The sequence below is a fragment of the Enhydra lutris genome, unplaced genomic scaffold (assembly GCF_002288905.1).
Source record: "Enhydra lutris kenyoni isolate GAN:26980312 unplaced genomic scaffold, ASM228890v2 scaffoldscaffold96, whole genome shotgun sequence".
Lineage (NCBI taxonomy): Eukaryota > Metazoa > Chordata > Mammalia > Carnivora > Mustelidae > Enhydra > Enhydra lutris.
In genome coordinates, this window is record NW_019154180.1 from 896,600 (window position 1) to 920,972 (window position 24,373).

The 24,373-nt window shown below is 50.4% G+C and overlaps 1 protein-coding gene across 2 annotated transcripts in view; it reads right to left on the minus strand.

The window, feature by feature from the left end:
* The window catches only part of LOC111139190 (CD99 molecule like 2), an 88,966-nt gene extending 74,185 nt beyond the window's left edge, over nucleotides 1-14,781 (minus strand). Inside the window, exon 1 of one of the 2 annotated variants that reach the window (XM_022491381.1) lies at nucleotides 14,615-14,781. In XM_022491381.1, the coding sequence (XP_022347089.1) occupies nucleotides 14,615-14,681 (67 nt within the window). In that variant the 5' untranslated portion in view covers nucleotides 14,682-14,781. The remainder of the gene's footprint in view (nucleotides 1-14,614) is intronic. The other variant, XM_022491382.1, reaches the window with a different exon arrangement.
* Nucleotides 14,782-24,373: the final 9,592 nt, after the last annotated feature.

Sequence of the window (24,373 nt, forward strand, 5' to 3'; positions counted from 1 at the left end):
AAGATAGAACTACCCTATGATCCTGATGTTCCTGTTCTGGATTTTTCTGCGAAGAAAATGAAAACACTAATTCAAAAAAATATATGCACCCCTACGTTTATAGCAGCATTACTTACAACAGACAAGATATGGAAGCAGCCTAAGAATCTGTCGACTGATAAATGGATAAAGTGGTGCACACACGCACACACACAGAGGAAATACTGCCATTTGTCACGACATGGCTAAACCTTGAGGATATCATGCGAAGTGAAATAAGTCAGAGAAAGACAAATACATGATTTCACCTACATGTGGAATCTAAGAAGCAAACAACATAAAACCATACTCATTGATATAGAAAACAGACTGGCGGTTATCAGAGGGGAAGGGTGGCAGGGGTGAGTGAAAAGGGGTCAAATGTACGGTGACAGATGGTAAGTACACTTACTGTGGTGATGACTTTGTAGCGTCTACAAATACTGAAGGAGTATGTTGTACACCAGAAACAGGTCCTATACCAAATCTACTTCAATAATAACGTCAAAGTATACACAAATAGAACCCAATTAGATATTCAAAAAGAATACACCCAGACTACAGCGGGCTTGTCAAGGATCTCCAGGATGCTCACTAAGGAAGGATCTAGAGATGTAATTTACTATATTAATCAGTTCAAGGGGAGTAGACAGATCTAGGAGATGCTGAAATATCACTTGGGAAAATTCAGTGTCTCATTCTGATTTTTTTAAAAAGCCCAAATCCTTAGTAAAATAGGAGTGAGGATTTATCCTTACCCAAAATCAGGAACAACCAAGGAGGCCCCTTGAGTACTACTATTATTTCCCATGGTCCCGTGTGCGCTAGACAGGAGACTCAGATAAGAGATCACAAAGCGGGGAGAAAAGAAATACTAGGAAAGAAAAGGCAAAGCCATCACTATTTGCAGATTTTACGATTATATACCTAGAAATACCAAGATGGTCAAGTGGAAACCTAGAAGAACCTTTAAAAAAATGATCAAAGCTTTTACAGCTCTTGTTCATGGAGGCAAAAACCTGGCTTTATTCATGGACTCTCACTCGTTTGACAAATATTATAAACACCTTCTATGTGCCCCACACTGTTCTAGGTCCTGGGAATACAACAGTCAATAAAACAGACATCCCCCCCCCCCGCCAAATCCTGTCTTTATGGACCTTATTATATTCAATTGGACTAAAAGAATATTATTCTAAAACTATATGAATTTTCAGAAATTAGTCAACAAGAGAAAACCTAAATTAAATTAAAAGAAATTAAAAGAGGGTTTGGGAAGCTGGCTGGTAATGAAACTATCCAAAAATCAGCTTTCTCAGATGACAACCACCATCACTTAGGAAACTCAATGGGAAAAGGAGAGACCATTTACAACAGGAGTATATGCTGTAAAGTACTTGGGAATAAGTAACAGGAAATGTGAATTACAAACACGAAGAAAGTTAAAACAAACAAACAAACAGAACAAAGAACTAGAGAGGAAAGCCCTGTGTTTGAATGGGAAAATTCAATACTGTTAAAGAAAAAAAAAACTTGGCTCTTCAAAAGCCAATGCGATTCCAATGGAAATCCCAATGGGCTTTTTTTTTAATTTGAAAAGTTGACCCTACAGTGTATTTTACTAGTATGTATGGATGGAACACATGGGGAAACAAGTCATTTTTAAAAAGAGTCATTTAAGAAAGACCTGCTCTCCTGTACCCCTGGGGCAAATAATACATTATAAGTTAATTTAAAAAAAAAGAAAGACCTGCTCTATCAGATTCCAAAATTTATCCTATGTTTAAATCAGAACAACATCTAAATACATTTTAAATTGCAGTACATGAATGACCCAGCTGCATCACTGCTGTCTACAGACCATGCTCATCCCCAGAGTCAATCCAAAGGCCTCTGGGGCCCCCGGTCTGGGCGTCTAGTCTAGACATTTCACACGACCCATTTTCACTGATCCGTTCTATGCCCCGCTCCTTGCACTGGCTGCTCTCCGCCCAACTGACTCAAGCGGCGCCCTGTATGCATATTCCCGAAGAAGCCTACAGTAAGGAGAAGACTCACCCTCTTCCTTCTCATTCCACGCCCCCAGACGGGCCACCGGCATCAATGGTTTGGGACCTGCTATTTCAATAGTCAACTTTAAAGATTTTTTTTTTAATTATATGAGAGAGAGAGAGAGAGAGAGAGTGAGAGAGAGCATGAGGGGAGAAGGTCAGAGGGAGAAGCAGACTGCCCGAGGAGCTGGGAGCCCGATGTGGGACTCAATCCCTGGACTCCTGGATCATGATCTGAGCTGGGCAGTTGCTTAACCGACTGAGCCACCCAGGCGCCCCGGATAGTCAACTTTAAAAAAATGCATTTACCCTGGGGCGCCTGGGTGGCTCAGTGGGTTAAGCCGCTGCCTTCGGCTCAGGTCATGATCTCAGGGTCCTGGGATCGAGTCCCGCATCGGGCTCTCTGCTCAGCAGGGAGCCTGCTTCCCTCTCTCTCTCTCTGCCTGCCTCTCCGTCTACTTGTGATCTCTCTCTGTCAAATAAATAAATAAAAATCTTTAAAAAAAATGCATTTACCCTGGTGGCCTTAGTGGAATCTTTTGGTAGACTGTTGGGGCAGATAACATAAGCCCCATTCCAGTTTGAGAAATCAAGGGAGAGGAGGAGGAAGTGCAGGGAGTAGAAATCTGAAGGCAGGAGAAAGGGGATCTATCAGCTGGAAGGAGGACAGGGGGCAGAGCTGATGCAGGATGAATGCAAACTCGAGCACGTTCTCAGACGAGAGGGAAGAAGCAAGGAAGGAAACGTGAAGCCCTCACTGTGAGCTGGGGTAGGGTCAGGCTGAGCTCTGGGCCTCCTGGTGCCCAGTTTAGCACCCTTTGAGCTGGACTTTCACTCAAGGACATGATCCAACAAGCACGTTAAAGGATGCTCAACTTCATTAGTAATTAGGGAAATGCAAACCAAAACCACAATGAAACATGACCACACACTCATTAAAAGGCTTTTTCTTAACAACCCCCCCCCCGAAAAAAGGAAAAGGAAAAGGAAAGAAAGAAACACAATGAAATAAAAGTGTTGGCAAGAATGTGGGGGACCAGAACCCACACAGACTGCTGGTGGGAATGTAAAATGATATGGCACCTTTGAAAAACACCCTCGCAATTCCACCCAAGAGAACTGAAAACTTAAGTGCATACAAAACGCATACAGAAATGGTTATTGCAGTATTCGGAGACAAGCGGAAACCCAAACATCTGTAACTGACAAACAGCTGAACAAAATGCTACGCACACACCGAGGAATCCTACTTGGCCATAAAGAGGCACGAAGGCCACATGCGTGCTAGAACACAAACTGGCTTTAAGAGTGTATACACTAAAATCTCGAGAATCTCAAAGATCTCATGCTTAAGTGGCTTATATCCATTGATATTTAGGATATTCGAAATTAAAGCTGAGAAACTTTAAAACACAGGACAACACAAACACATCCCATTAGCCATCCAAGCACTGATACTGCATGTCACGTCAGCTCTGGAAAATGCCACTATATACTCATGAGAAAAGGAGGGTGCAGAAGGCAATTCACATCTTAAGTGTTACTATGAAAACAGACCTCGTGGACCCCCCTGAAAACATCTCCAAGGGTCCCCAGACCACAGTCGGGGAAGTCACTTTCCAGAGACACTTTTGCCCATCTGCGTAAGAACACTCATGGCAGAAAGTGACACAAAAGAACTACAAACACACACACACACATTAGCAGTGTGGGTGGAAAGATGCGAAACACAAAAGCCTACATGCAGTGTGATTCCATTTCTGTGAGGTTAAAAGACGGGCCAAACTAAGCTGTATTATTTAGGGCCACATACACAGGTGGTAGAAGTATAAAATGACTGCACAAAAATCAGGCTGGTGGTCGCCTCTGTCAGGGAGAGGGGACTGGAATCAAGAGGGGGCACACGGGGTACTGTCAGCATTCTGTTTCTCAATCTGCTTGGTGAGAACAGAGATTTTCACTTTATGCGTGTTAGAGGCCTCACTCCTCTGTATCTGCATTTCCCAATAAAGGTAAAAGCTATATACACAGTTCAATACCAATAATGTGCCATAGATATTTCTGCAGAACAAATACTACTGAAATACCACATTCAAAAAATCATTTTTAACCTACCAGAGGGCACGCAATTTTTTCTTATTATAATCTGATTCGCAGCTCTCTGGTGACTAATGAGGTTAAGTATCTTTTCATGTTTGTTGTCCTTTTTGATTTCCTCTTTTATGACTGGCCTGGTCAAGTCTTTCGCTCATTTTTCTGTTCATTTTTTCCTCACTGGTTCTCAGAAAATCCTAAGACGTATTTAAAAAGACAAGGCCCCCATCTAAAAGTGCGACTAGTGAGGAGCAATGCACCATCTGCGCAAATCCGGGCAGACGGCAACTCCCTAAGGAGACTAGGGACAGCTCTGATGTCTCTAGGATGAGCTCAAGATCACGGAGGAGCCTAGAGCCAGCTCTAGCTGAGGCCAACCACAGACTGGCTGTGAGCGGATCTCGTCCAACACGTCTATCGGGAAGCAACAGCACGAGAACAGAAAACTTCAGGGACTTGTGAGGAATGCTGAAAACAGAGGGTGGAATCACAAAGAATATGTCGGTCTCTAGGGCAGTGGGTCTCAACCCGGGACAGCTCTGTCCACTGGGGACACTGGGCAATGTCTGGAATCATTCTGGGTTGGCAAGATTTGTGGGGGTGGGGGCGGTCAGAAGCCAGGGATGCTGCTTAAATAGCCTGCCTGAGCCCATGCAAACATCAACAGCACCTCCGCCCCGGACAGAAAGCGCGCATCCCTCCGCGGCAGGGCAGCGGCGCCGGGGTGTCTAACTTGGTGAAGCATCTGCCTTCAGCTCAAGTCAGGGTCTCAGGGACCTGGGCTCGAGCCCCACGTTGAAATCCCAGCTCAGCAGGGAGTCTGCTTCTCCCTCTGCCTCTCCCCCTGCTCATGCTCTCCATCCCTCTCTGTGTCTGTCTCAGATGAATAAGTAAAATATTTTTAAAAGAAAGAGAAGAAAAATAGCGGGGGGGGGGGGCACAGCAAATGCCCCAGGCTGCCTGACCTTAATGAAATCATCCAAAGCCCTTGAATGTCCCACTCTGCAAGCACTGCCCGGGGAGCTGCAGGCTGGGTGCTGTGCTCCCCCTCCCATGGGGAAAGCCTGCGCCAAGAAGGCCCAGTCAAGCCTGGACATCCATCCCCGTCCCCGGGGAAACAACTTGAGAGCCAAGGACATGACAGCAGGGGGACATGAAGAGGCAGACTCAGAGCTATCAACCAGGATTCAGGATTCCCTAAAGAACCAGAAGGCAGAGGAGGCAGCATTTCATCTGGGACCTTGAAATCCCAGGGGATCCGTGTGACAGTTCTCTGACATCCTCCCAACAAGAAGGGGGATAGATGTTCTCACCTTCAACCTGGACTACCCTACGGAATGCAGCAGACGGGCTACGGCTATGGCTGGGTCAGAAAAGGCCAGGCACTCGGTACACACCTCACAGAAATGAAAACAGGTGTTTGAAGCCTTCAACACAATGTTCACAAGAACACGAAGCTCAATGGTCAAAAAGTAGAAACAGCCCAAGTGTCCATCAGCTGAGATCAGGCCTGCAATTCTCAGTGTGGAAAAGCCACGAGACATTAAGGAACCCTGTGCGCTGCAGCCAACCTGAGTGCCAGGGAGGCTTGTCTGAGCCAGGACCTGGCAGTGGGGGGCACTCACCTACCCTTGAGGAGCTTACAGCTTTCAGCCTGGGGAGAAAGGGGCTGATGGTCTTATAATGTGTCTTCTAGAACACAGCACCCCTAGACCCAAAGAAACACCTAACAGCTCTGTTCACTTAGTTCCGACCAATTTAAAGTGGTGGCTAGTGTGGGATCTGACACACACTGATGTGTGTGCCTCAAAACTTAAAACCTTCCACGGCATCACCCCGAGTTCACGGCCATGCCCCAGCGCGCCTGCCTACACAGTTCAGGACCCACGGGTTTAGTCACGGGAGGCAGAAGCAAGGACTGGAGGTGGGCTGGGGAAATACTTGCCATGGTTATTGTCTGAGCTCCCGCCCTGCAGGAGGCCTATCCAGCTCCACCAGCCCTAACTACCCAGGACGCCAGGATCCCCTCCCCCCCCTTGAAGCCCCTAGTGGAAAACACTCCCCATGTTGCTTCATCACCCTTTGTTGGTCTCCCCTAATGTGGCCCAGATTCTGCAAATAGCCCTTTAATTACATGTTCAGTTGCTGTGTCCAAGCCGTCCATTTCCTGCCCAGTCCCTGTGCCAGGGATCATTTTAGATACTAGTGACAAAGCAGACAAAAACCAAGTCCTTTCTCTCATGGAGCAAAAGTCTAGTGACAGAGACAAGACAGTGGGCAAGGCAGCAGGCAGAAAATACCAAACTCAAGCTGGCTGGGGACAGAAGGGTATTCTGCCTAGTTCGGGGGGGGGCGCAGGGACAGCCTAAGGTGGGGGCATCTGAGAGGAAGGGAGGGAGAGAACATGCACCTACTTGGGGAAGGGCCTTCTAGCCAGAGGGGAGTGCTTCACCCACTAGAGGCCAGCCCTGGGCAGGGGTGGGAGCTGAGGCCAGAGAACAAGGAGGCCCCACTCTGTTGGGACTTAGAGGTCACAGTAAGGGCCTGCACTTTACTTTCATTACAATTCAAAGCCATCAGAGGGTTCTGGGCAGAGGGACAGGAGGACTCAGGTTTCTAGGTCACCTGGCTGCCGGGTGGAGACTGAACTGTAGGGGGCAGGAGTGGACTCTAGATCACCACTTGGGAGGTCACTGCCAGGGGCTCCAAAGAGGAGGAATGGTGCCCAGCTAAGAGAGGAAGCCAGGGAAGAGGGGAGAAGAGGTGGGAGTCTGAAGCATTCTGAGGGTGATCACAGCCTAGTCTGCAGACAGATCAGACGTGGGGTTCTCCTCCCTGGAGGAGTGTCCAGAGCCACCAGCAGGATGGGGCTACCAGTCACTCAGGTGGGAGAAGGCTGGAGGGGATGAGCAGACGTTCACGTACGCACGTGGGCCCTTCTGAGATGCCTATTAGCAGGGGTAAGAGTCAAAAGAATTTAACACAGCTGCACAGGGCATGAACCCCATGCCTGCCAGATTTTGGGAAAGGATGGGGAGGTCCGGGGACGCTAGGGGAAGGGCCAGGATTTCACTGCTGGGTGGCGTGAACCGAACTGGAAGGACTTCAGTAACCTAACCACTAGCAGAGCACCGGCCACCTCAGAGATGCTGAATGCGCCTGGAGGCCAAGAGCTATCACAGCTGGGGATAGAAACTGAAGAGTCACAAGCACAGGGACGTAATTTAATTTCAAGCCACGAAGCTGGTGAAAGCAGCTGGGAAGCAAGTATAGGTTAAAAAGTCCACCAAGGGGTGCCTGCGTGGCTCAGTTGGTTAAGCGACTGCCTTCGGCTCAGGTCATGATCCTGGAGTCCTGGGATCGAGTCCCGCATCGGGCTCCCTGCTTGGCAGGGAGTCTGCTTCTCCCTCTGACCCTCCCCCTTCTCATACTCTCTCTCTCAAATAAATAAATAAAATCTTAAAAAAAAAAAGTCCACCAAGGACGCCATCGGAGGCATTCCCCCAGGCCCGGAGCTCAGAGAGGGGACAAGCCTGGAAGAAAGTGCTTCAGGGGGGAGGGGTAATCAGAGGGTGGCAGGTGTCCCTCGGGTTTAGCAACAAGAACCCACTGCTGACCCTGGTCAGGGGCACATTCAGGGGAGAGGTGGGAAGCAAAGCGTTGGGAAGAAATGAATGGGAGCCCCAAACTACAAGCCCACGTGCTATACTGTAGGTGACGAATAGAAGATTAAAACGTGGTTTCTGTTTGTTTTTAGGCACTGCTTTGGATTCTTACATTTCGAGCTGGCGTGCGGAGCCAAATGAATGAACGATGAAAAGTAAAAAAGCGATCGCTCCTGTCAAACAGCCAGAACTCTGTAGGCAGCCAAAGAGCTATAAAGAGCCCCTAAATTAGAGCTGCTCCTGCTCATTCGGACTCTGAGCCCAGCTCATGAATTCAGGGGCGTTTTCATTCAGGCCAAGGAAAGGCTTTCGTAACCATGAACCCCCAATTCTTATAGAACCCCCTTAGGCAGGTGGCCTCTTAGCCTTCTAGGCCTGTCTGGGGAACCTAACTTTCCTAATACCTTGACCACACACCACCTGTTTGCATTTGCAATGACTTGGCTACTCCCCACAATTCTGCGGGGCCAACAAAAGCAGAGATCAGCAGCCTCCTGGTGCAGATAAGGCAACTGTCGCCAGTAAACGGTGGGGCCACACTGGAATGCAGGCTCTGTGTTAATTCCGTCATCCCAGGCTAGCTGAAGCAGCAATAAAAATGAAAAGAAGAATGTCAAAACGAGCCCATGCCTGGGCACTATTTTGGTGGTAATGAATTCCACACTGCAACAGTATTTCCTGCTGAGGGGACCGTCTCTAATTTGGAAAGTAATCCCAAATGAACCACCTGGCACTGCCAGCCAGATGTCGTCTAGCCTCTCCTTTAAACAGATGTTCACTGAGCAGGGGCACCGCTCTCGGCAGAAATCAACCACAGGGGCGCCGGGGTGGCTCAGTGGGTTAAAGCCTCTGCCCTCAGCTCAGGTCATGATCTCCAGGTCCTGGGATGGAGCCCCACATGGGGCTCTCTGCTCAGCAGGGAGCTTGATTGTCCCACCCCCCCCCGCCCCCTCCTCTCTGCCTACTTGTGCTCACGGTGGTGTTAAAAAAAAAAAACTTTAAAAAAAAAAAAAAAAAGGAAATCAACCAGAGTTCTCCAAGTATTTTGGTTGGTTTTAAAGCTGCTCCTAAGGAGTCAGAGGGTTCTGCAAAACAGAGCTCAAAACTGGCCAAACCTGGCGTGGTCCAAGAGCACCCGTTCCGCTCTGGTACTCTTCCTCCACCTTCCCCGGGGGGAGCAGGGGGAACAGCACAATTAGCGGAAGCCTGGGCTGGCAGGGGCGGCGAGAAAGGAGAGCTGGCGGCTCCCTCCTCCTCCTCAGCAAAGGGGCAGGCGTGGCCCAGTGGCCCAGCCAAATCAGAAACCCTCTGTCTGGGACGCCTGGGTGGCTCAGTTGGTTGGACGACTGCCTTCGGCTCAGGTCATGATCCTGGGAGTCCTGGGATCAAGTCCCGCATCGGGCTCCCAGCTCCATGGGGAGTCTGCTTCTCTCTCTGACCTTCTCCTCGCTCATGCTCTCTCTGTCTCTCTCTCAAATAAATAAATAAAATCTTTAAAAAAAAAAAAAAAAAGAAAGAAACCCTCTGTCTGTCCTGGGGGCCCAGACCGCACTCTGCTTCAAGCAGCCCTCAGGACTGGGGAGAGTGTGGGAGACGGAAAAGGCCTCTGGGCAGTGGGCACGGCAGCCCCCGCTCCAGTTGCGTTGTGAAGCAGTTTTTAAAACACCAAACCCGAGCCTAAGGAATGTAGTTGTCTCCCCAGGCCCTCGGAGGGGATTCTTAGCACCCACTGGCACACCCAGAACATCCCCGCAATCCAGTTTTCTGCCCATTTAAACGCCTGAATTCAGAGCACAGTGGGGATTGATTTAAGGCCGCAAATGGAAACGATATAAGGAAACCTCACAAGCTAGTTTTTTCAGTGGATGAAGAGGCTAGTAGCTACCCCTTCGTTTTTCTATTGGTTGCTGTTGCTGCTACAACAAATTTCGACAGATTTAAAACACTTTTTTTTTAATCTTATAGTTCTGGAGGTCAGAAGTCCAACACAGGTCTCACTGGGCTACAAGCAAGGTGTCAGCAGGACTGCGTTCCTTCTGGAAGCTCTCAGAAGAGTCCACCCCCTTTTTCAGCTTCTCAAGGCTGTGTGTACATCCCTTGGCTCCTGGCCCCTCCATCTTTGGGTCAAATCTTCTATCACATCGCTCTCTGACTCGCTCTAGCGCCTTTGCCTCTATCTTCCCTATTTAAAGGATCCCTGTCTTTCATCTAGCCACGATAACCCAGGGGAATCTCATTTAAACGCCGCTGATTAGCTACCAGAACTCTCCCTTACGCGGAACCTGACAGCCACAGGTGCCAGAGATTAGGGCATGGCCCTCTGTGGGAGCCTAGCACAGCTCCGCCCCTCCGTTTGGAACACCTACTTTCATCCACGCAGTTCCCACACGTTTTGGTTAGGACACGTTTAGGATGACTTTAAGCTTTTACAGGCAAACCAAGGCTGACCAATCAGGGGACTTATGAGCAAGACTCAGGCAGAGCCGAGCCTGGGTTGGGAGACAGAACCCCCTGCGGCCAGGCCTCCCCAAGCACACAGAGATCAGCAGAGGATTACACGCCAAGGGTGAAGAGGAGGGGTGGACACAGAGCAGGAAAAGCACCAATGCCAGGTGGTGGAAGAGCCCAGAAACTCCGTGCACCTGGAAGGTCTCTTTCCTGAACTCACCAGAACCCAAACCAGCTCCTCCCCACAAGCCCCTCTGAGCAGCCAAAGGCCTCCTCATCCCCATCTCTACTGGAAATGGCTTCAGCCCCTTCCTCAGTCCCTGCAGAGGCCAGAGGCTGGCTCTCAGGGCATTGCGGGGGGGTGTTAAATAAACATGTTGGAGCTCCCTGGTCCCAAATGACGGAGGCGGTGGAGATGTGACCTGTGACAGCAAGGAAGGAACTGAAAACCAATCAAAACATGTGACACTAAAAGGCCAACAGTCCCCAGACCCTGTCAGTCCAGGGCAATGACTGCCCAGTGTACACACTCGGGGGTGACGCAGCTCTGGGCCAAGCCTGTACGCGCCCCTGTGGCCTGCTTGGCTCATACCCAGTATCCGGAGTAGGCCCCCCGCGGGGCTTCTGCCGGGATCCCAGCCTAGCCTCTCAGCACCCCCGGCACGTGGTGCCCACTCTGCTCTCCTCTCTCCCCTCCCAACCAACCCCAACCCAGGGACCACAGGCTGCCCCGACTCTCATTTGTTTTGCTCGAACTACAGCGAATTTTTACTAAATGGAGGTATAATTCATGGACCATACAACATCACCCTACAACTGAATGGTTCTTAGTACATTCACAAGTTTGTGCAACCATCACCTCTATCTAGTTCCAGAACATTTTCATCACCCCAAAAGGAAACTGCACTCATTCATCAATCCCTCCTTGTTCCTCAGTTTCCCACCCCCAACCCCTATCCTCTGGTGACCACTCACTCATCTACTTCTTTGTCCCTATGGATTTGCCGACTCTGGACATTTCATATAAATGGGATAATATGTGGGCTTTTGTGTCTGGCTTCTTTCACTTCGCATATTATTTTCCAGATCTGCACTGTGTATTTTTAAATTTTAAAACGTGGCTTGGAATGTTTTAGGTAACGTGAATAATAATTACTAACAGAGGTCACTGGGTCATCCATCTGTATTCAGTGCTCCGAACCCCATGAAGTGGATGTTGTGGTTACCCCCATTATACAAATGAGGACACTGAAGCACACAGCAGTTAAATGACTCACTCCTAGTAGCACTGGCCAAGCTTGCTCCAAAGCCTGCACTCTCTCTCCGTCAGCTGGGCTCCTTCTCTTTAAGGGAGCAGGTACTCAGCAGCCAGTGGCCTGCCCACACATTCGTCACACTTATTCTTGGCCACTTTCCACGTGTCTGTGACCTGCCCCATCCCTGGAGGCATCTACATTTGTGAACCTTGAGTTCGAGTCCTAAAGCTTGCTGGGCTGCTCATTTTTCATCTGAGAAATGGGTTACCACCAAGTTATTTTTTTTTAAGATTTTATTTATTTATTTGAGAGAGAGAGAGCATGCGCACATACACGCACAAGCTCGGGTAAGGGGCAGAAGAGAGAATCCCAAGATGATTCCACACTAAGTGTGGGACCCAATGCGGGGCCCCATCTCACAACCCTGAGATCACAACCTGAGCCGAAATCAAGAGCTGGATCTCAACCAACTGAACCACCCAGGCACCCCACCACCAAGCTACTTTTCAAGGTCATATGCGAGTGCCCATAAAGGACATGAGAAAAGGAGATGGGTCAGGGTGCCAACCCTTCCGGGTGGTTATGAGGGGTCCATGTGGGTGGCGCACTGAAGGCCCAGTGCATGCATTTCCATTACTGCCCACCTGCACCACGGAGACTCCTCTCCCCCCTGCACAAGAGATCAGCTTCCTATTTCTGTAGGTGAATACAGGCACCATAATTGTCCTCAGAGGATTTTTTCAGAGCTAGTAAAATGCACACTGGACTAAAAAGCCATCCCAAATTAGAACAGGGATGACTTGGTAACCACACTTTTAAACTCCTGGAAGCCTGAAGTCTGTCTCAACTTGCCAGAGCCCGAAGGGATTTCATGAATCATGCTTCGAGGTTCTGTGTGCTGAGGGCTGCTGGTCTTTCTCGGTCACAGGTCACTACTGAGGACCGGAACCAGGAATAAAATGGCTCTTGCACAGGCCCACCCACTCCACCACTGTGAGGCTCCAAGAGAGGCAGCTCTCAAACTGCAACTGTCCAGACTCCCAGAGCACCAGCAATTCAAAGCCCATATTTGTCATCTTGTTTTGCACAAAAGAGCCACAAAGCAAGTTCCCCACCTTGAAGTAAAAGCTTCCTCCGGTTCAGTTCTCTTAATTACAATCAAGAAGATCACTAAGTAGTGGTCTTATCCGGGTGGGATCCTGGCTCAATCTCTTCCAAGCTATGTGACCAGGGTCCCTGCGCTAATACCTAACCAGCAAAACTGTTTAGTTTTGTGAGGCGCCTCGCACACTCCTGGTCCCCTCAAGACACCTTTGTTGTTGCGCATAACCGGGCCAAGCAAACCAAGCAAGGTTCAGAGAACATTCCCAAGGCAGGAGCGCGGCCTCCAGGTGCTTAGAAGCAAGGACTGTGCAATCAGACAAGCCTGGGGTCAAATCTCAGCTCTGCCACCTGAGGCAAGTTACCTCCCTCTTCCCTGGGCCTCCATTTCATCTATAAAATGGGTACACTGGTTCAATTTCCTCGGCCACCTCCTAAAGCACCTAGTATAACCTGTGATGGCGAAAATCAGAGACCTGCTGATTTCCCTTCCTCCCCTTCTCAATGTGCATACCATGGTGAAGACTTCCAGAAGGTATCCTTGAAGGGAATATCATTTTTCTAACTTTTCTGCGCTTCCACTTTCAACGTGAGCCAATCAAGTGACCAGACTTTTTCCCACAAATGCATGGTAACAAAATTAAAATGTTAACCTCCAAGAAGCAAAATGAAACAGAAAATTCAACAACCCTGTAACTTGTTTCATTTTCCTTCATGGCACTGACAATGTATTATGGAGATTGTGACATTCGTGTTTGTCTTCTACACCCCCCAACCCGGACGTTAGGTCCATGAAGAGACAGTCTTAGTCTTGTTCGCTGCTGCATCATCTGTGTCTGGAACAGAGCCTGACACCTTTGCAGAATACTGAATGGCTCTTCTTGTAGCAAGTCCAGAAGGGCTGCCCACATGAGAAACATTTCCGCATCTTTTGCAAAACTGCCTGACACTGCCTACTGTTTTCCAGTGTTCCCCATAAGTAACATAAATCTCACTAGAACTCAACACGAGGACAAAGTTTTGTTTTTGCTGAGCTCATGTTTTTCACTAGCTGAATGTGCCTTCCTCGTCAGGGAGCTCAGAGCATAACTCTGTGCTCAATTGCAGTGTTTTCCTCAAACCTCTTTCTGATGTGGAGACGGGATATAAATAAGTGTAAGAAGATTCTGTCTGTACACGTCGGAGGGCCTATTTTTAACCACACACTGCATTTATCCTAAGATGCTTCTCAAACTTAAATATGCCTGCGAATTACCCGGAGATCTGGTTAAAATGCAGAATCTGACTCAGTCGGTCTGGGGCGGGGTCTGAGATGCTGCATTCCCAACAAGTCGCAGGTGATGTCTATGAAGGCCCTGGACCACAGTCCGAGTACTGAGGGTTTAGGAAACTTGCTCCCTTGATTCGACAGCATTTCTCTCTCTACCTCCTTGGCAAAAGTCGCCAATGCCCCCCGCCCCGGGCACCAGAAGCACCTGGGGAGCTGGTCAGACTTACAGCACATCACTGCCCCCCACCATCCCGTCCCCGCAGAGATCCTGACAAAAGGGGGTAGGAATGCGCCCAGGAAGCTCCCCAGGTGCTTCTGCGGTAGGTGGCCTCGAAACACATTTTGTGAAGCCCCGCTCAAGGGAATGAGTGCGCTCTCTTCAAGGTTTTCCCAACGGCAATCTCCTGGGGACAGCTGTTGTCACCAGTGGTGACACCCTGTTCAGGATTTTAAGTGGGATTTTTATCCCGCTGTTTCTAGCTGGGTCCCCCATCTCCGACCACACGGATCACGGCAAGGTCAGAGTCCCCGCGGGCCCGGGGTTCGCACCCCCACTGCCCCGCACAGCCCCGCCCACCCGCCCGCAGCCTCCGCCGCAGGCCCGCGAGGCGGGGTCCGGGCCGCTCATGCGCAGCACGGGGCCGCGGGGCGCCGAGCTCCCGCCCTGCGGCCCACAGGGCGGGGTCCCCGCGCGCCCCCCGCCCGCCTTACCTCTTTGGACCAGAGTGGCCAAGGAGAAAGCGAGGCAGAGGAGGAAAACCGAGCGCCAGACCACCATGGCTGGGAGCGCGGGCGGACAGGCGCCGGAGGAGCGCAGTGAGCGCGAGAGCGCCGGAGGGGGAGGTCAGGGAGGCCCGGGAGGCGCTGGGACCGAGGAGGAGGAGGAGGAGCCGCAGGGGGAGGAGTCCCGCCGCCACCGCGGGGCCCCGCCCAGAGCCGGCGCGCGCGGCCCAGCCCCGGGAAGGCGGAGGAGGGGCACAAGCGCTGGCGCACAGGCGCTGGCGCCGGGGGCGCGCTGGGGGCGCGCCGGGCCGGGCCGGGTGAGGTGGGGCGGGGCTGCGACTGTGGCGGGAGGGCGGAGCCAGCCTGCAGCCTCGGGGGCGGGATCGCTGAGCGAGGGGCAGGTCCTCAGCCTGGGGGCGGGCTCGTGCGCGAGGGGCGGGGCGCGTGGCCCCCGGAGGGTGGGGTGGCCTTCGTTGGGGCGAGAGCCCGCGCGTTGCGAGTTGCCCGCGGGCCACTTCCCCCCCAGTGCTCCGGAGGCGAGCCTGCGGGCCCGAAGCAATGTGTCCACAGGGGCAGAGGAGCCGGAGGCGCGGGCGGCCAGGGCGTGCGGGGATTTCCACTCGGCGCGCCAGACTCCTCCCGGCCCGGAGCAGGACCCGAGGCGGCGCACACGGCAGGTGCGCTCTGCCAGCCGGGTGACCTTGGACAGGGCTCTTCCCCTTCTGGACTTGGCGTCCTCCCGGTAAAAGGCTGTTCCCTGGGAGCCCCTCCAGCTGCGGCCCCGGGACTCAGCACCCGTGCTCTAGCCCCAGTCTCTGGGGCTGAGCTCGCTTTTCACTGGGCTGGCTGCCCGGCCCCTCGCCGATCCCTGCGGGAAACTGTAGTGCAACCCCGTCCGGAGATGAAAGAAAGCCGTTTTCGTGGCTGCCCGCTGTTGGCAAACAGCGGCACGTCTCGAGGAAATGAGTCCAAGGGCGGGGGCGCCAGGGCACGCTGGAGGGGAGGGGGTTGGAGCCGCAGCGCCGCGGGCCCGGGGGTTGCAGGGGCGGGGGATGAGTGGGAGAGATGGGGTCAGCTCTCCTCAGGCTTTGACGAATGCGCTGAAAGCGCAAGTTCACATCTGCAGCGCCGCTGTGCTCGGTGATCGACAGACGCGCTGCAGTCCTTTCCCATAAAGCCCCGCAAACCGAGTCCATCTCCAGGGCTGGGCAAAATCAGATTCCAACACTGCCTTCAACAGCAGAATGCCCGCCGCAGCCTTTGATGTGAACACCCTCAAGAAGGGCTCCAGCTGCAGCCGGCTTTCCAGGACAAAGAGTGAGCCCCACTGCTCTCCAGAGTGGCAGAGCGGCGGCGTCGAGCCTGCCCCTGCCAGCCGGTGTGCTCTGAATCCTGCGGCTGGCAAAGCAAAACGTATAAAGAGTGAGTTAATACCTTAATTTCCAGGCAGTACTTATTCTGTGACACTAACTAGCTGGAGAATTAACGGAAATAGCTAGTCCTTACTGAACACACACTATATACGCGGCATAGTCTGGGCATTTTACCCCTATTTTGTATTTCTCACAACTTCATGTATCACCTCAATAATTAATAAGGGAAAAGGAGTAAAATGAAGGTTCTTTGAATTTGGGGAGTTAACCAGCTACAGTCCCACAGTGTCAAAGAGGCAGGAGGACCCCTAGGGAACCCCAGTGAGTGCATGGCTAAGAGCATGGGCTTTGGAGCCCAACAGGGTTGAGATCATGGCTGGAGCCAATAAGGTTGTGTGGAGGATTAACTGATATGGTGAAAAGTGCGTGACCTGAGACAGAGTGAGCACAGAAGTGGTCTTGTTAGTCCTGGAACTTAGTCCTGGAACAGCTAAAGAAATATGGTTACTGCAAAGTTGAGCTATGAATTCCATGCTGCAAGTTGGCCCCAACTTTCCCAGCAACTCAGGGGTGTTCTGGGCCATTCCCTGGTGCCTTGGCCTCAGTGGCCCCATCTGTACCAGGAGGGCACCAGACGTCATGGTCTGGAAAGTCCCTGCAACCTCTGAGGGACAAACCCTAGCACCTATCTACTCCTCCACACTGGGGAGGCATGAGGAGGTGAGGAAAAGGCAGTCACCAGGCAGTGGAGAGTCACACCCAACTGGAACTTTACCTGCTAAGCACTCAGTAGAGATGCCCAGATCCCACCAGCTAAACCACTGGCCACAATGTAACAACGCAGCAAAACTATTCTCCGCCTCAGGGTAGTAGGCCAAATCCAGCCCACCTGCCTGTTCGTGCAGCCTGCAAACTAAGAGTGGTTTTTGCGTTTTTCAGTGGTTTAAAAGATCAAAAGGTTATTTTGTGACATGGGAAAAATAATACAAAATGCAAAGGTCAGGGTCCGTGAAGTTTTGTAGGAATAGCCAAAACCCATGCATTTCTGTTTTTGCACTACCACACCAGAGATGAGTAGTTGCAACAGACACCACGGACCCTGCAAAGTCACAGTATCTACCACGTATCCCTTTCCAGAAAAAACTTTGCCAGCCTTCATTCTAGTAAACTGAGCCATGACAAGGATGAACAGGCGATGGTGTGGGACTTAAGAATGTGCTCCTCCCAAGCAGGGGATGAGTACTGGAGAGGACCTAGGAATCAGAACCAACAGAAAAGGATGATGCTTACCATGTGCCAAAAACCACCCATTCAAAAAGAAAAAGAAGCCATTAATCAAAATACTGCAAGTGTCTGAGGTTATTTACTATATCAGATAACTCTCCCTATTAAAATGACTCATTTGGGATCCAGTTTGTCTCTCAGTCTCTTATAAGTTAGGTTAGTGTGAGTCTCGGAGGGCTGATGGCACGGAGGCCCTGATCCTGCCAGGCTGAGGTCCCACCCACAAGTTGGTGAGCCCCTCAGTCAGGTAGCTGCTACTCCACTACATTGCAGTTGAACGTGGAGTTGATTTACATACAGGAAATTTGACGCTTAGAAACTGGGATTCTATGCACCACCATCCCGCGCCATATGTGCAGACATACAGACACTCCCTGCTACCACTGCACGTGGGTGCTGGGACCAACTCCTGGCCAAGCCCACCTTGGATTCCACACCAGCCCCTTGACTCCACCCTCCTGCTACTCTTTGCACCTTCCTGAACTTCTTCTCTCCTTAAAATTGTTACCAGTTGGAAAGCCATGTGGCCTGACAAGCTCCTCTCCCAAAATGCCCACCTTTCCTCAGCTCTCACCCAGACAGGAAAGTGGGGCCCAGACAAATGGCCAACAGGCTGGCCTGGGGGTACAGGAGAGGCATGGATGGGGCTGGGATGGCTGCCCCTGACCTGAGGTAGGCTTCTGAGGGCTAGCCTGTCGTTCCACCACTTCCCAACCTTCTGCCCCCCGCCCCCACGGCACACCATATCCTTCAAGAGATGTGTTCTAACTTCCAAAACAGCTGTATGTCACTATCACAAACCCCTCCTTGCTGTTGAAGGTACTCATCTGGGATGCACCACTGTCCATGGCAGGACTGTCATTTCCTGGTAAACCTCCCCCCCCCCACCGCCACCACCACTGATTGTGGGGCACCAGAGTAGAGAGGGAGTTCACATGCCAGCAGGGTCATGGACAAAGTCTTTGCCCCAACTCAAGCTCACCCTTTGGCCCCGGGTCCCAAGGCTGCTCAGCTATGCCCATGGCTTCAGAAGCCCTTCGGCAGCATCCTCTCTCCTCCCACAGCTTTGGGCTCTAATCCCTCAAATCAGACTGGTTTGAGGGGCCTGGTTCCATAGCAGGTGGGAGAGGGACGCCACACTCTCCACTCCTACTCCCCACGGTGCAGGCAGGCTTCGAGACAAAGACTCCGTGCGTAGCCACGGGAATGCAAGCAGCACGCTGCAGGGAGGGGAGCACCCGGGGCTGCAACAGTTCCTCAGACAAGAGTCTTCACCGGTCCCAGGCAAAATAAGAAAAATGTGGTTGTTGTGGCAAGTTCCCCCCCCCACCCCCGCAAAAGTTAGAGTACTGACCTTTATTCTGAAATCATGGATTTTTGTGTGGTATACAAAAGTCCTTTATTTCACGAAGAGATGGTAGTGTTTGGTTTAATGAGCTTATTTTGCAAAATAAAAAGTTGGCAACTGTATCTGTCCCTAAATTAAAAGAAGGGAGGAAGGAAGAAAGGAAGGGGAAAGGAAGGAAGGAAGGAAGGAAAAGAAAGAAAGGGAGGGAAGAAGGAAGGAAGAGAAAGAAAGAAAGAAGAAAAGAAAAAAAAAAGAAAGGAAAAGAAAAATCTACTTGCTGGTGAAATTCACAAGTCTGGGAACCACCAGCTATACCATCAATATTCAGCCCACCCAGATCCCCGATAGGCAGGAAATTTTTGGAACACACTCCACATGTAAACAGAAAATGGATTCTCAAACAATGTTCCCTCACACTTTTTTGAGTTGTAAGCCAATTGCCCCTCAGTCTCCTCTACCTCTCCACAGTGTTCTTATTCTCTCCTCTGCTGGATTTTATAGTAAGGCAAGGTCAGACAGAGCCTTGAGTGCCATGCTAATGACAACGATTTGATCCTGAGAACAAAGGGACGCCACTGAAGGGTTTTAAGCACGGCAGAGAGACAGGGAAAGTGGTCCACAGGAATGGCTGCTGTCCTTATCTAGAGGGAGCGGCTGGGAGCCGTGCCCCTGAAGAGAAGAATTTGGATTCAGGGGATGTATGCTGGAGGTAGCAGTGGTTGTAGAAAGGAGGGGATGTGTGTGTAGGCCAGGCCCTGTTCTCAGGGCAAGGGAGAAAAGCAAGTCCAAGGGGCCCTGTGGGAAGGAGACAGATGACAAGAAATTATACCTTCATGTGACACAGGCAGTTACAGGCAAAGGGGACAGACAAAGGGGACAGGGGCTCCTCCCAGCTGGACAGTGAAGGTTGAACTGACTTCAAGGAAGATAGTCCATGGTGCAGATAGATAGGGGATGTGAGGGAGGGAGTGGGGAGTACCTGAGAGAAAGACCTGGAAACGAGTGAGGGCACAACGTTGGGAATTTGAGGTGGCCGGAATCAGGTCAGGCACAGAGCTGGTGAGATCGGACTGTATCCAGTCACAGCTGGGAACCTCGAGTCGTTTTAATGGGGGCTGGGGTGAGGCTGCAAAGTGACAAGATCAGACTGGCATTTCGTGGATCACTTTCTTCCAGGAGACTCAGGACTGCGTGTCTTGTACAGAAGCCAGCATTGGCCTTATAGTGAAAAGCCTGGGACTGATGGGGTGCAGAAGCAGGGAGAAGCGTTGCTCGCCCGCAGAAGGGACCCTTTGATCAGAGCATTTTGTAATCCTATGCAACAAATTCCTCCATGAGATAGCAGTAATCTCATATCTCTCTGTTTGTTTGTTTGTTTTTTTATTCTTGTTACAATTCCTGTTTGGGGTTTGAGGTGTTTTCTTACCACACCAAGCACCAGACGGTGAGGATAGTGGCAATGATGGTCACAATGAGAACAATATGGAAGGAAACGCAGACATGTGCAAAATGCCAGCGGGTCACGACTTGGTTTCAAGTCTCATTATCATGAGAAGGAGTCCTCTTCTCTGGAAATCTAAATGCAGAACACCCAGCCGTCTTCTGGAAGACTGCGTGCCAAGTCAAGCAGGGCAAAACCTTATACCTGCATGTTTTCCTAATGTGAGAAACTGTTCTGCAAATTTCTTTCTAGTGCTCAGTCAAGTTAATATGAAATTTGCATAAGCACTTGGCAAAAAATAACTTATGTGTCTGTAATATTTCCGAGGCAGCATTTTCTACTCTGAATCCTAACCTCTACAGGAATAGGACTTAACATTTGCCCCTCAAATGCAAAGGAAGAGGACCTTATTTAACTTACCCAGTGAAGTCGTCCCATGAAGCGCTTCGGAGACTCAAGCCACAGAAACCAACATGTGGCCTCTTTAGGTCTTTTCATGTCATCAAAGCAGTCCAGAAGAAGTTACAGAACACAAATGTGGAAAATAGCACCCCTTTACTAGTAATATCAGTGCATTAAAAAATAGCTCCTGGGGCGCCTGGGTGGCTCAGTGGGTTAAGCCACTGCCTTCGGCTCAGGTCATGATCTCAGGGTCCTGGGATCGAGCCCCGCGTCGGGCTCTCTGCTCAGCAGGGAGCCTGCTTCCTCCTCTCTCTCTGCCTGCCTCTCTGCCTGCTTGTGATCTCTCTCTCTGCCAAATAAATAAATAAAATCTTTAAAAAAAAAAAAATAGCTCCTGTTGCTTTTCAACAGGCGTTGCCTCCCCTTTAGGGCAACACACACACATACACATACACACACGCACATGTGTAGTGTGCTAATGTATGTGCAGTTGCATATGAACTCCTATGCAAACATCAAACCTGTTCGCAGACTTTTATCACCCGCTATGGGTAAACTGAGGCAGAGAAAAACTGAGGCAGCAGCGTGGATCTGCCTTTAACTGGTTAGATGAATTTCAACAAAAATCGATTAACATGTATCAATTGAGTACATGCCAATTCTACTTCAAGACTTCTCAGAGCACCCCCTTCTCTCCGTCTCTAAGACACTCAACCGAAGTGACCTGCTGAGGACCTCTGAGAGAAAGAAGAGTGTCTTGAATCTGGCCCTCACTTCTTCCCCACTCTCCTGTGCACTCTTCACACTAGGGCAAGAAGAATCTTCTGCAAGTAGTAAGTTGGTGCTCACAACCTTCCCTTGCTCAAGCCCCCAGTCACCTCTTCCCATTTTTCCTGGGATCCGGTCTAAACTCGTGAGCTTGGCCTTCAAGCCCCTGCCGGACTTGGCCCCAGATGACCTCTCTGGACTTTCTCCATCCCATCCACTCGAGGCCCCCGGGTGGGTTCAAGCCTCACTGGGGCACCCCCAGCTCCCCACACCTCAGTGCTCCTTCCTGCCTCTGTGTGTCCACTCACGCTGTCCTATCTCTCTCTCTCTCTCTCTCTCTCTCTGTCTGGTATAAAAATATGTATTTATTTGACCAAATCAGTCAATGGTTTTCCTCAAATTTTCTTATTGGTGGAACTATTTTATTTTAATTCCAGCATCGATAGCGCACAATGTTGTATGAGTTCTACACATCACTCTGTGCTCACCAGAGCATGTATACTCTCCATCCCCTTCACCCATTTCACCCACCTCCACCCCCTTCCCCTCTCATAACCATCAGTTTGTTCTCTAGACTTAGAGTCTGTTCTCTGGTTTCTCTCTCTCTTGTTTTGTGCTCATTTGTTTTGTTTCTTAAATTCCACATAAGTAGAATCATATGGTCTTGGTCTTTGTCTTTGTCTGACTGATTTCTTTTACTTGGCATTCTACTCTCTAGATCCATCCACGTGGTTGCAAATGGCAAGCTTTCATTCTTTTTTACGGCTGGGTAATATTCCATAATAGTTATCACATCATTTTTTAAGATTTTATTTATTTATTTTTCAGAGAGAGAGAGCACAAGCAGGGGGAGTAGCAGGCAGAGAGGGAACCAGGCTTCCCGCTGAGCAGGGAGCCAGAAGTGGGGCTTGATCCCAGGACCCTGGGACCATGACCTGAGTGGAAGGCAGATGCTTAACCGACTGAGCCACCCAGGCGCCCCTGTTTCACATCTTCTTTATCCAGTCATCTATTGATGGGCACCGAGGCTGCTTCCATAATTCGGTTATTGTAGACACCACTGCAATAAACATTGAGTTCATGTTTTTGTACTCTTTGGATATATACCCAGTAGTGGAATTACTGGATCATATGGTCATTCTATCTTTAACTTTTTGAGGAACGTCTGTACTGTTTTCCACAGGGGCTGCACCAGTTTGCATTCCTATCAGCAATGTGAGAGGGTTCCCCTTTCTCCACATGCTCGCTTGCTGTTTCTTGGGTTGTTGATTCTAGCCATTCCTACTGGTGTGAGGGGATCTCTCATTGTGGTTTTGATTTGCATTTCCCTCATGATGACTGATGTTGAGCATCTTTTCACGTCTCAGTCCCTTCTGCCTTTATCCTTTCTCCCTGGGCCAGCTTATTCCCACTCACATGCAGATCACGCCCGCCTTTACCTTTCTAGCCCTGCTTCTCCTGGGAACCCAGAGGTGTAATTTCAAATGCCTGCTCTGCATTGTCTAATGCTTTTTCAGAGGTGTTGCGATGTCCAAATAAGAACTGCTCATCCTTGTCCCGAAAACCACCCTGCCACTCCCTGACGCGGTCCCCATCTCCGTGAATGGCACCACCCACCTCCCAGTTGCTAGGGGCCCGAACCTGCCATCTAAATGGGTTTGGATATGTGCACCCACCTCGGCCCTGAATCACTGCACAGCTCCCTCTGGCCCATTCTCCACCCAGCAGCCAGGGGAGCCTCTTAAAAAGTAAATCCGATCATGTCCTCTAGCTTAAAATCCATCAGTCTGGCGGTCAAGGCCCTCATTCTCACTCAGAGCAAATGCAGATTCCTGTCCCTGCACATGATCTGTCCTGGGCCCCCTTCCTGCTTCATGCCTCTAGGTGTTCCCCTGTGTTTCCATTGTCTACAGCAACCTTCCTTCCCTTCTCCCCCTGGCTGGCTCCAGTTTATCCCTCGGGCCTTACTAGAATGTACGGCCCCCTGCCAGCCGGGGGGGTGAGGGGCACACCTGCTCCCACAGCCTCTATGCTGGACCCCAACTTAGCCCTGGGCTGGCTGCTTTGAAATCTGCTGCCTCCCACCGGTCCCAGTTCTCAGCCCTGGTGACACGAAAGAATCATCCGGGAAGGTTTTTTTTTCCCTGTTTAAATGGAGGCAAAATTCACAGAATATAAAATTCACCCTTCCAAAGTACAGTCGCAGTGTTGCACTGTCAGTATTTACTTCCAGAATATTTCCGTCATCCCAAAAGGGAACTCCTTCCCTGTGCACAGTCCCTCCCTATTTCCCCTCTCCCAGCCCCGGCAACCACTGATCTCCTTCTGTCTCTGCGGATTTGCCTCTTTGAGACATTTCATACAAATAAAATCCTACAATATGTGGCCTTTTGTGTCTGGCTTCTTTCACTTAGCACTATGTTTTCAAGGCTCCCCCATGGTTGTGGCATGGCTTAGAACCTCGTTCCTGTTTTGGCTGAATAGTATGCCATTGTGTGGCCGAACCACACCTTGTGTCTCCATCCATCACTAGCTGGACGTTTGGGTTGTTTCCAGCTTGGGGCTCTCGTGACTAATGCTTCTGTGAACATGCATGGAAAAGTTTTTGTGTGACATATGTTTTCAATCTCTTCGGTTGGTACCTGAATTGCTGGATGTCAGGGACGCTTTTAAAATTGCCCCCTTCCAGGCCCTGCTCCCCAAGATTCCCATGTACTTGGCCTGAGGTGGAGTTAGGAACTAGTGTTTTTCTAAGGGCTCCACTGACAAGCCCTTGTGCACAACTAAGGCTGTGAACCACGGATGGAGACCATGGTTGGGCCAAGTCCCACCCACCATCTGTCTTCATGTGGCTTGCCAGCTAAGAATGGCTGAGAAAAACTAAAAAGGATTTTGTGACACGTGAAATGATGTGACCTTCAGATCACACAGCCACCCCCGTTCATTTACGTATTGTCTACAACTGCTTTGGTGCTACTGGGGCAGAGTTGAGTGAATAGTTGTGACAGAGACTGAGTGACCCACAAAACTCAAAATATTTACTGTCTGGCTGTTCACACAAACAGTCTGCTTGATCTGTCTGCAGCAGCAGGCATGGCGGACCCCTGTCTCCTGCCTGAAGTACTTTCTTC